We start from the raw sequence: 12,558 nt of genomic DNA, 5'->3' as shown, positions 1-12,558 counted from the left end.
CATAAATGTGTCAAAAAGGTTAGCACAAAGCTGTGTCCTTCACTACATACATTGTTAAAAAAGATACATAAAATGTAAGCATTTGACTAAATGAAGGGAAAATATTTGGTTCTGTCAAAGTCACTTGTCTCACCAGCCACTGTCACCCATTTCCAGTCAACTGTCTGCCTTAGAACACTATAATTCCCAGTATTCCTCCTGTTTCCTCCTTACTCTGTGGCTGGTATTAATGCTGCATTCCAGGCAGGTTTTTGAGCTCGTAAATCACGACTTCAAACCACGACTTTATAGCATTCTAGGCAAGTCACACCAAACTGCCTGGGCGCATTTATTATTTTTATATTATTATTAATTTGATTGCAACGTTATATTGTCCTAAGCTCTATTTTTCGCATGAACACCACATCAGTAAGGACTGGCGTTGTTTCGCGGGCTGTGTTCACATCAGAACTCGGAACTAGGAGTACATCGATCTAGTACGAGTTCACGGGTCAGAAGTCACGGGTTTTACTGCCGCTTCAGTGCACTTTTACGGGTAGAAGGTTGGAAAAACATGGGTTACGGGTTGCCTGGAATGTGGCAAGGTCCCACGCTGAGCTTACTTGGCTCTTCTCGCTGTGTTGGAAGGATTTGAATTTCCACTCAGATAAGACTGTGAAGATTTAACAAACTCGCTTATTGAACATTTACGTTGGAAGCCTTTTGAGTTTGTTTAATAATCCTTTCACTGTGATTGAACTTACCTCGCCTATCATCTCCAGTTTGTGACAGAATACCAGCCCCTAAAACAAGATGATGTGGGCTGAGGACCAGCTCTGCAGTCTCTGCCAGAAAGATTGCCTCCTGGAATGGTATGTGGAGGAATTCGTCAAGCTTTCTTGCCTGGTGAGCTTGCCTAATGCCTCATTATGTGCTGTCTTTCAGATGGGACTGTATAAGAAAACTGTTCGTTGTAGTTTTCCCATATGTGATTTCTCTTTGATAGAACTAATCAATCTTACTTTGTACTGGAATGGCTCTAACCTAGAAGTAAAGGAGATCAAAGGTAATAAGTGCCAGTTTCGTCCCTCCTGAAAAAACACTGTTTCTTGCCAACTCACCCTGTGGCGAGATCCTCCACATGCCAGACCATTGATCATGACAACTCCACTCTTCCTGTGTTTCCCCGTGCCCGGAAATGGGTTTCCAACAGGGCTGACCTGGGAGCAATGTTAATGGACCGATCTATTTCATCAGTCCAGTCAGCGCTAAAATTTGCCTCCCTTCCTCTGCCCCCATCCACCAGAACCGTGCTGGTCCTCAGCTTAAGAATCCTGGCCATTGAGCACCGCCCAGCCTGAGTTCCCAGCCAGGATAGCCATCCAGCCTGAGTCCCAGGCCAGGATGGCCGCCAGCCACGAGTCCCAGACCGAGATGGCTGCCGAGTTTTCGGGAACCCAGAAGGTCGTCATGGGCAGGAGCGTCATTCCATGTCCTAAAGAGTCCAGTTCCCTCGTCACAGCCAGGAGTGCCGTTCCAAATTCTAAGGAATCCAGTTCCCCCGTCAAGGCCAGGAGTGCCGTTCCATGTACTAAAGGATCCTGTTCCTTCACCACGGCCAGGAGTGCCATTCAATACTCTAGTGTGTCCAGCTTCTTTGTTACGGCCGGGCGTGCCACTCCTCCCGGGCGCCCACCGGAGCCCGCTCCTCCCAAGTGCCCTCCAGAGCCCGCTCCTCCAGGGCCCGCTCCTCCAGAGCACCCTCCAGGGCCCACTCCTCCAGGGCCCCCTCCAGAACTAGCTTTTCCTGGTATCAAGGTCCCACGCTGGAGCTTACTTGGATCTACTCGCTGTGTTGGAAGGATTTGGATTTCTACTCAGATGAGACTGTGAATATTTACCAAACTCGCTTCCCATTGACTTTATTGAACATTTACGTTGGATGCCTTTTGAGTTTTTTTAATAAACCTTTCACTGTGATTGAACTTTACTTCGTCTATCATCTCCAGTTTGCGACCGGTTCTTTAGCTTATTGTTCAGAAATTTTTAATGGTGAAATATCAACAATTATAAAAAAAAAAAACAATGCGCTCTGCTCAAAATAATGCTGGAATGAAGGGTCAGAAGCATTAGGATACATTTGCAGCTTTTTTAATAAACTCAGGATCAGACAGGCAAGAGTCAGAGACAGCGTTGGGAACAACAGAGACAATACAAAACAGTAAACAATGGGAAGTAATAGGAGTAAACACTGCTCTGGGTGTGTGTGCACTTGGATGGGTTAAATGCAAAGCACAAATTCCGAGTATGGGTCACCATACTTGGCCCAACGTCACCTCCTTTCCTTTCACCCCATGCCCATATTTGGTTCTTCTTGTTAATCAGTGTCATTCACATCACCTGTCTTTGTAATTAGCACACCTTTATAAGTTTGTTTGTTTTCTGAGTTTCCTTGTCTGGCAACAATGTTACATTCATTACAACGTTACCTAGTGTGTGCATTCCAGTCTCCTTTTCTGCTGTTTCACTGCCTGAGAATTTATTAACAACTTTGCTTTTACTCCCTCGTCGTCTTGCACATTCCTACACGCACCGTGACAGTTTGCTAGACCTACCAAACATGAACTGGGCTGAGAACTTACGCCTGTTTCACACATACTCCGTATGTGCGTTGCGTATGCTGTGCAGAAGCAGCACGGACTCGTTTTGCTTTCACACAGGACGCGTTTGCAGTCCGTTACTGATCCGCGGGTGTTTACCACAAACACACTATTTATCTGTTATTTTAATTTCAAATCCAAATGTGCTTTTTCAGCATAGGATACTCTTTTATCACAGTACACTAATACAGTAATACTAGACATATTCACGTTTAAACTCAACGTATTATAAACAACGTACGCTATTCAATGCATTTGACTTATAGATTTGGATATTAAGTTGCTCAAGCAAGTTGCAACACATTTAAACACAGCATAGGTAGGCTATATCTTCCTTTTCATATTGAAATTGGGCTTTCACGAATATTTTATTTGAACAAATATTTATTTTAAATTAAAACTTACCACAGACAGAAACAGTCGGCTCTCTTTGCCTTTCTTTCGCATTAAATCTTCATTAAAAACCATATTTTAAAGAACTTTTCTACCTGGACAAGTGCATGGATTATGTTGCCTTGTTTATTTAAAACTGCACTATTCTAGACCTAGCCAAAAAGCCACGTGTTGACTGTGAAACACAGAAGACTGCAATTATATGCATTTACGGTACATTTCCGTGTCAATTCATGTTCATTTTTACAGCGAACAATGCGCTGTCACTTTAATTCAGCGCATGCAACGCAATGCAGCACAGCAAAAATAGACTCTGTGCCTAAACGATCGCTTCACTGCTGCAAACGCACCGCATCTGGAACGCACTGACGGACAGCAACCGCGTGCAGTGTGAACGCTCTGATCCGTTAACATGGGTGCGGAAAAAAATACGCACTGCATACGGAGTATGTGTGAAACAGGCGTTACTCCTGGACATTCAGCAAGGGGAACGACCATTGGAAGAATATGTGGAGGAGTTCCTGAACTTGTACGACCAGGTGAGATGGAGTGATCAAATTATCAATGCATGCAGATGGGATAAAAAGATGATAATTTGTTTTCCGAGTTCTGACTCCCGATGATTGCTGTAGAACCGTAGTGGATTTTCTAAATTATGTTCTCAATCTAAGTGGTTTCAAGTTCCTAGTCAATGTGGGGGATCGTAATCCTCCTCCTATCCGGAAGCATGTGGTTGCTCTATCTCACCAAAAACCAGCACCCTCCGCATATGTCTCCAATGAGCTTGTTCCCTCCATGCCTCCCACACTTTCCCAAGTCCTCCAAAGCTCCATCTAAGTCCTCAGCTTAAGCTGAGAACACACTACACGATTTTCTTGCCGATTATGAATGGAATTTGGTCTTGATCACGGATCATGCCTAGTCGGACATAATCTGTTCCAGTCGGGCTCAGTCGCTGTTTGTAGTCATCACAAAAAAATCGCATAGTGTGTGGTGTCTAAAGATTATAATCATAGAATTCAAGAACCAGTCGTTGCCAGTCATTTTCACTAAGATTTTTTTATACATGTTTAATATTTGCGACTGACACCAGCGATTTTATGCAGCTATGCAGTTGGAGATGCATTCACTGTCATTCGGCATTAATTAGGTAATTTTATCAAAATAAATGTTCTTGATTACAATAAAAATACAGATTGTTCTTGAAGTGATTTATTTCGCCTTTCTTTTAATTCATAACTTAAGGCTATACAGATTTAAATAGTTTCGTTTTCAATGTAGGGGAGTGCAGCCGGGGCACAACCTAACACTTTTTGAATTTCACGGTTTGTGTAAATCTACGTGGGGATCAGAGTACAATTTTTGTCCACATTATTTTCACACTTGTCTAGTACAAATATCTGACTTTGTTTCAAATTTACAGTGTATACGTTTTTCGTTATTTACCTCAAAAGAAAGGAAGTGAAATGTGACAACATGCCCCGTAGGTTGGGTACATTGTAACAGGACCATATGACAGCTTATAATGTTATCCGATCGAATGAAAAACATATACACAACAAACTAAAATATGGTGTCAATAAAATACATGCATTAACTTTCTCAAATAAAGTAATGACGTTTAAAAAAAATAATCTAATTTTTCATGACAATGAACACATTGCAACAATGCTTGGGACGGCCCTGATCGTAACACACAGCTGTACAGTAATTCAAAACAATGTGGACAAATAGATGAAACACATTTAGACATTCAGAAAAACACTCCCCTCCCTCCACACACAGCTCTCATAGAACACCACACACATAAACGAGCCAAAATGCTTTACATTTCTTGAAATAATTTCTGAATATTAAACATCAATTGTCAGTCTTTATTCACCTGTTTCTTGTAGTTTCTCAATAAAATCCATAAAAGTAAATAGTGTAAATTGCATCGCTAATGTCATAAAATAGCATAGTTTAATAACAGCAGGGCATATTGTAACACAGTGTTAAAACGTTCCCCATCTGCGCCACTGGAATATAATACAGGTTAGTGTCTTCTGCTGGTTTGCGAAGCATTAATAAACTATCTAAACTGATAAATAACAGATTGGAGATTAAAATAATAGCCAATTTGTCTTTTTAAATGAATACTAAAAACTGAAATGAAAAATGTATTTCAGCCAGAAATGTACTTTTACTATGGTAAACAAAAAATTCAGCGATATTTTCAAAAGGCTTTTGCATTTTGGCACACTTTTTTCTCTGCATAGTGTTGCTATGCCAACTAGTAAATACAGAAAATTTGGTTATGCTAGCATGTGTGGAAATATTTAAGACACGTGTGTTACAACCCCGCGTTCGTTTGTGCGCCGCGCTTCCCTCCCTAAATTATGCCAGTGGTTCTCCCATTTTAAAGATGATGAAGAATGTTTTTTTCCCCCGATTTGCAGTGTAAGAAAGGTCAAGAAAAAGATTAGCCTATAGCCCTAAATATAAACTACAGGCTAATTCCTATTTTTTTCTTAACTTTTAACTTCTTCTAAAAATGTATTATCAACAATATTAAATCAACTTTATAGGTGTCATAGTTCTTATAATTACCCCCTCGATCTGTCTGCATTGGTTTTGCCCTCATCACCGTTATCTGTGTCACCTGTCTGTCATTATTAGTTAAGCCTGTCGGTCGGCCCCCTGGAGTCGGTGGTCCTTCCTCCACCATGGCTCCTCCCTCCGTCGACTCTACCGTAGGCCGTCTTCATGGCTGTGGTCTGGGTCTGTGTCAGCTTCTCCTGCTCCGGGTCCCTCCTGTTCGTCCCCTGGCTCCTCCCACCATCGTCGCCCCCATGGACTGTCTTGTCTGCCCCTTGGATTCTTGTTTTGATCCCCCTCCCGGGGTTGCGTCCTCCGCCGAAGCCTCTGCCCTTATGCACTCTGTTTTTTCTGTTTTGCCGCCCCTCTAGTCTGTTTTGCTCTGTTTCTGTTTTCTACGGCACGAGGAGGCCCCTATGCGGAGGGGGGCGTAATGTCATAGTTCTGTCTGTTTGTAGTCTTGGTTTATCCCATCGTATTCCCCCGTCTATCTGTCTGCATTGGTTTTGCCCTCATCACCGTTATCTGTGTCACCTGTCTGTCATTATTAGTTAAGCCTTATAAGCCTGTCTTTGAGTTCCTCACATTGTCGGTCGTTGCTTTGTTTATGTTTGGTGTGTGGAAGTTCTTTGTGTTCCTGATCTGTCAGCTCCTTAGATTATATTAAAAGACTTTGTATTTGTATTTCGTATCGTGTCTCGTCAGTCCAGCACCGTATCGTAACAATAGGCTAGGTTAACGAATTTTCTTCATAATAAATATACAAACACAACGAATAGCTTACACTTCAAACGAATCACGAATATGACGAAATAAAATTATTCTATATATATTAATTGTATAGCTATCATAGTTGTATCAAATGGATAAGAAAATTAGCGCCTTGTATCTATTAAGTAATGTTTAATTTCATTCGTTTCGTTCTCCGTAAATGTAAATGTAAAGAAAACTGTTTTTACCTGGAACCAATTCATTTTTAATCCCCGATTTTAGAAAAGCATACATGAGATCATTTATAAATTATTGCTTGAATAAACATTTAAAAATAGTGCTAGAAATGTTATAATTAAGGAAATTAAACAGACCTAGGCATTTGAAAAGACATATTATAATAAAAATGCGTTTCGCCCAGCGCTCAGTACAGCTTGCCTCAGAGTCCCCTGCCAAGATGGCCGCCTCGCCTGAGTCCCCTGCCAAGTCTAAGTTTATGGACATAATGGACATGGCGCTCCAACTGGAGTTTTCTGGTCCAATCCTCTCTCCTGAGTCTCCTTCGAATCTGCTGGTACCATCCAGCTCACCTGAGTCTCCTTTGTCTCCGCTGGGCCCGTCCAGCTCACCTGAGTCTCCTTCGTGTCTGCTGGTCCCATACAGCCCTCCTGAGTCTCCTTAGACTTCGCTGGTCCCTTCCAGCCCTCCTGAGTCTCCTTTGTCTCCACTGGTCCCATCCAGCCTTCCTGAGTTTCCTTTGTATCCGCCGGTCCCTTCCAGCCCTCCTGAGTATCCTTTGTCTCCACTGGTCCCATCCAGCCCTCCTGAGTCTCCTTTGTCGCCGCTGGTCCCATCCAGCCTTCCTGAGTTTCCTTTGTATCTGCTGGTCCCTTCCAGCCCTCCTGAGTCTCCTTTTACCACTGGTCCCTTCCAGTCTCCTTCGGTTCAAATTGTCTCCTCCTTAGTAAAAAGGTGTTTTTGACGAGCAGTTTTGATGCTAGGGTTAAGTCGGGTGCGCACTGTATGAGTTTGGCTATGATATGGCCTTCTCAGACAAATTTTGCAAATCCTAAAAGATTCCTCCGTTGCTAGGCTAAAATCTTTAGTCTTTGATCATAAGTTTGACATGTTCACAGACAGCTGACTAATGACTGTTGTGATCAATTTTGGCCTCCAATTAAATTCTGGTAGTATCAGAAGATTAGGTGCACAGTCCTGCAGTGTGACATCTACGAAGAAAATATCAAATTGTCTTAGTTTTTCAAGACAAGCCATAAACAAAATTAATGCTAGAGATTTCTTCTAACCATCATAAATCCCAGCACACCGGGCCACAGCTCACAGAATTCCTATGATATGTTCCTTTTGCTATAATAAGGCCTCTGCTTTTATGTGGGTGTGTGCTGCTTACACTGCTTACATATTCTTAAACACGCTGGGATTGCTGCTGTTCATAGCCAACATTTATAGTCAGTACCTGGATGGGAGACCTCCTGGGAAAACTAGATTGCTGTTGGAAGAGGTGTTAGTGAGGCCAGCAGGGGGTGCTCACCCTGTGGTCTATGTGGGTCCTAATGCCCCAGTATAGTGATGGGGACACTATACTGTAAAAAGCACCGTCCTTCAGATGAGACGTTAAACCGAGGTCCTCACTCTCTGTGGTCACAAAAAATCCCCTGGCACTTCTCGTAAAGAGTAGGGGTGTAACCCCGGTGTCCTGGCCAAATTCCCTCCACTGGCCCTAGTCAATCATGGCCTCCTTATAATCCCCTTTCATTAAAATTGGCTATATCCCTCTCTCCTCTCCACCTGTAGCTGTTGTGTGGTGAGCGCACTGGCGCCGTTGTACTGTGGCTGCCGACGCATCATCCAAGTGGATGCTACACACTGGTGGTGGTTGAGAAGAGATCCCCCATATGACTAAAGCACTTTGGGTGTACGGCAATACACAATGAAAGCGCTTTATAAATGCATCATTCATTCACTGTTGTCAGGTTATCCTCCATCAAAGATGTTTACCACAAACGCTGCCTAAAGAGAGTGAAAAGTATCATCAAAAACTCCTCTCACCCTGTTTACATATATATATGCATACCTCACTGTATAATACACCTTCTATTCATACTTCTTTGCATCTTATGTTGTATTTACAGTCATTTTGCATTGAGCTGGTCTCTGCCCTTTTACCTCATAACTTGCATGATATGTCATAAAGCTTAATGTATATACATATATTCAAATCTAAATTGAATCTAATCTGAAGAACTATTATAAATCATGCAGTGTGCACCCTGGCTTCATAATGAAGCGGTTCTGGTACAAATACATATTTTACTTACAACAATACAGAAGTAACACAAAAAATTAAATGACATGTCTCTGTCATTACAGACTATGGGCTGGCTGTATTCAGTTTAAAGACAATTTTCCTATTACACCAACTAATTTAAATAAGAAATGCCTTTAAAAAATACAAATGACACGCTAAACACATCAGTTCACACAAATTGTTTTCATTTTAAAATTTTAACCTCATTTTACGAGTGATTCTTGATTTTTTTTTTTCTATGCCCTCACTTTGTTTTACAGCTAGATTTTGAGATAAACTGTGGAACTGATAATTTATGTGTCGATGATCTCAAAATGGATTTCAATTTCTCTGGGTGAGCAAATCATCTACTCTATTTCTAAAGTGTAATATTGATAGAGGTGAATAGTTCTAAACTGTCTTGACATCTATCTTTTGTTTCTGTGATCCAGATCTACAAACATAGAGGTTGGGATCATGCAGGATATCAATGTGACAGTGTTTGTGGAGAACAGAGGAGAAAATTCATATAATGCACGCTTTATCCTCAGCTATCCTTCTGGACTTTCCTATAGGATAATCACATCTAAACAGGTAAAGTCAGACACAAAGTTACAAATGCTGAAACTGATAGTAGTTAATCATGATAAAGATGATATTTCTAAAGCAAATTAGCTATGAAACACTTAAGATGCAATAAAATGTGTTGAAATATATGATAAATGTTCTGTATGAACAGGGAAGAGTGGAGTGTGTGTCTCTGGATGGTGTGCAAGGAGTTAAACTAGGAGAAACTACCTGCTTCATCAGTAAACCCATCCTCAAGGACAACTCTCAGGTCAACAATCACAGCTGTGACACTAATCGAACATTTGCTCAGCTGCACAATAACAGTTAAACTGATAATCATGATTCTTTTGAAAAATTAGAAACGCTGTTAATTAAGACGATCATTTTTACATTTCCTTTAAATGATTGCACAGTCATGAACATCATTGTAGGCGGCGAACATCATTGTAAGGATCTAAAATATAGATACATGGTATTAAGCGACAAGTTAATAGTGAGAATTGGTCCCTAAACTAAAATGTTACCTAACTTTTTTTTTTGTTTGAAGGAAAAACAGTTGGCCTTTATGATGCTTTCATTTGAATAGAATTTCGTAATGGAGATCGATCGCTAAACTCTACCATACATGTATTTATTAAATAAATGCTTGGCAGAAAAGCTCCGGTTTGGGTGATTTAAATTCTTGATATCCGGCAACCATGATAGCTAATACGTGATAACAAAAAAAATGCCAAAAACAAACAAACAAGCAAAAAACACTAAAAATTACCAGTAGGCATTACAAATAATAAAATATGACACAAACTCATAGTTAAACTGTGTCAGAACAAATTTATCTTTATAATTTTAGGTAACTTTGATAGAAAGGTATGTAATGGACTACAATCCAGCAAAAATTCAGACAACTGTTAGTAACGAAACTTGATTACTGTTGTGATTCATGTGCAGCTTTATTCAAGATGTGGTCAACAGGCAAGGGTCAAACACAGGCAGATACAACGAAGCAGGGCAGACAGAATCATTGACGGTAAACAGGCGGACAGTCAAGGCAGGCAGAGAACAATCACAGTACTAGAATCAGAGCAATAGTACAGGCTAATGAGTGCAAGATAGTTCATTGCCAGGTATGGGGCTGATGGGAAATCTAGTGAGAGTGTGAAATAGTCATTACTCCGGTGATGTAGCCCTCTGATGGCCAAAAGAGTGAGCTGTGGAGGTGGTCTTTGTGACAATATGACAATATTTACACAACTATCAAACTTTGTTGACCAGTTACCAATCAATGCTAGATTTTCTTCAGTTTGTGGTGTAAAAATTTAGCATTAGCCATAAAAAAAAAAAAAAAACATTTAAGCAAAACATGGTCAGTTCAGTTTTAATCAATTTTACTGGTTGTTCACAGTATGATTATTTTCTTAGTATATAATACAGATCTGGCCATTAAAAATGCGTCTATTTTCACGCGGCAGCCTGCAATTCGGCATGCGTGGCCACGCGTCTGCCTGCAGGCGCTTTTTCAGATTTTTTTACAACGTTGTTGCGCTTCATATAATATCCACCAGGTAGCGCAAGGAACAACATTCTGTAGCCAAACCCTGCACAAAGAGGGCTATTTGGACAGTATTTGTTATGTCTCTTGTTTCAATATCTGGCGCCATAATCGGTAATTCATTCTGTATGTAACGGCAAAGTATTTATAATTTCGTTTATTTTAAGTTATTTTAAGTTATTTTAAGTTATTTTAAGTTAATTTAGAAAAAAAAAGTTTGGAGCATTTGTTCGTTAAGCTTTTTATTTCTTAAAGACCAAGCGGCAGACAGTGAGTTGACCTACTCTGTGTTTCAATTTGCCTTCTCAAATCACGAATTGGCTAAAATAAAATCCATAGATGTAAAATAAAAGATATAAATAATAATAGATATTAATGTGCGCTATTAGGTGCATATCCAATCGTTTATGCGAAGAGTGCAAAACACATTTTTAGGACATGAAGGCTCAAGCTCGATCAGTTACATTTTTTTCAGTGGAAAATATTTAAGTTATTTTTTGTCAGACATGATAAATAAATATGTAGAAAGACTTAAATTACTACTTAACAAAAAAATAAAAATAAAAATAGAAAACAAAAACTGTTTTATTATGTAGCTAGTCCAAAGATGCATTTCTCTCTAAAGGCGCGTCCAACGAGGATATGAGGAGGATTGTTAACTGCATCATCACTGACTCAGAAAACAGTAGTTTCTAAATAAATAATTAAAATATCTCCTTACTATTTGACAGTCATGGTATTTACTTTTGTCAGTGTTTTGTGGCAAGCTTTAAACACGGAACCCTTCCAAGCTGTGCTGAACGTGCGCTCAATGCTGCTGACAGGACCATCCGAGCCAAGTCATGGTAGCCTGGTCTCTTGTTTCCACCAGCGCTGCAATTTTTTTTTAATCACCACTGAATGGACTTTGACGGACTAAAATGCAGGGCTTTAATACGTCTTAAAAGTGATAAAAGAAATATAATGGATGTACTGCGAAAAAAGTTTTATACTCGATATTGTTTCCAAATGGTTAAATGTGAGATTCTGGAAACGAGAATTAAATTTAGCGTGAACGGTCGGGTCGGGAAGAAAATTATTCTAAGCGGGTATATATATATAGTTTATTCTAAGGGTGTATATATAGTTAGTATATAGCGGGAGCGGGTGGATGCGGAATAAAACCTCGTGGGAGCAGGACTAGAAAAGCACTTTGTTACAGCCTATAGACTATTTAGATACTTCAACATCATATAAAAAGTTATTTATAAGCAGGAGCAGTTTCATTATTGTTTTCTTTTCTTTTTTCCTGATGAACTTTTATTAGACTGCATTAGAAATAGAAATGTTAAGTTAGTTTTTTTCCCCAACCGACAACCGACGTCGTTAAGTTATTATTAACCGACAAGATTGTGTTAAATTACATTTAAATTTGAACTGATTGGTGGCTGTGACACATTAAAAACAGCTAAATTCGTTTTCGGGGATTAATTTCACACAAGTAAAAAGCAGCATAAACATCAGAACATCATGCGCAGAGCTTGTGCGCAGAGAAAAACCTAAGCTGTATATAAAAGAAATAAATATGCCCATATGTGAAATATATTTTTCTGAATGAATAATAAATTAACAATACAAAAGAGAAAAAAATAACAAGTACAAAATTACAAAATACATTATAAATTTCAACATTTTAAACCAACAGCAAATGAAGATTTGCATGTTTGAGAGGTAGCTTGTCTTTTTCATACCATTTATACAATTTTAGATACACTTTATTTGATTGATTTGTGTAAGAGGAGAAATATAAACTATAGTTTGGAGTGTTAAAA

The 12,558-nt window shown here is 39.7% G+C and overlaps 1 protein-coding gene across 1 annotated transcript in view; it reads left to right on the top strand.

Moving 5' to 3' along the window:
- Positions 1-12,558, top strand: part of LOC141298294 (integrin alpha-X-like) — a 104,031-nt gene that overhangs the window by 73,266 nt on the left and 18,207 nt on the right. The window contains exons 18-20 of the mRNA XM_073828801.1: positions 8,910-8,983; positions 9,081-9,222; positions 9,368-9,466. Of these exons, the coding sequence (XP_073684902.1) occupies positions 8,910-8,983; positions 9,081-9,222; positions 9,368-9,466 (315 nt within the window). The remainder of the gene's footprint in view (positions 1-8,909; positions 8,984-9,080; positions 9,223-9,367; positions 9,467-12,558) is intronic.

The sequence above is a fragment of the Garra rufa genome, chromosome 22 (assembly GCF_049309525.1).
Source record: "Garra rufa chromosome 22, GarRuf1.0, whole genome shotgun sequence".
Taxonomy (NCBI): Eukaryota; Metazoa; Chordata; class Actinopteri; order Cypriniformes; family Cyprinidae; genus Garra; species Garra rufa.
The sequence above is the reverse complement of the archived record's forward strand: the minus strand, read 5'-3'. Positions and strand labels throughout refer to the sequence as shown.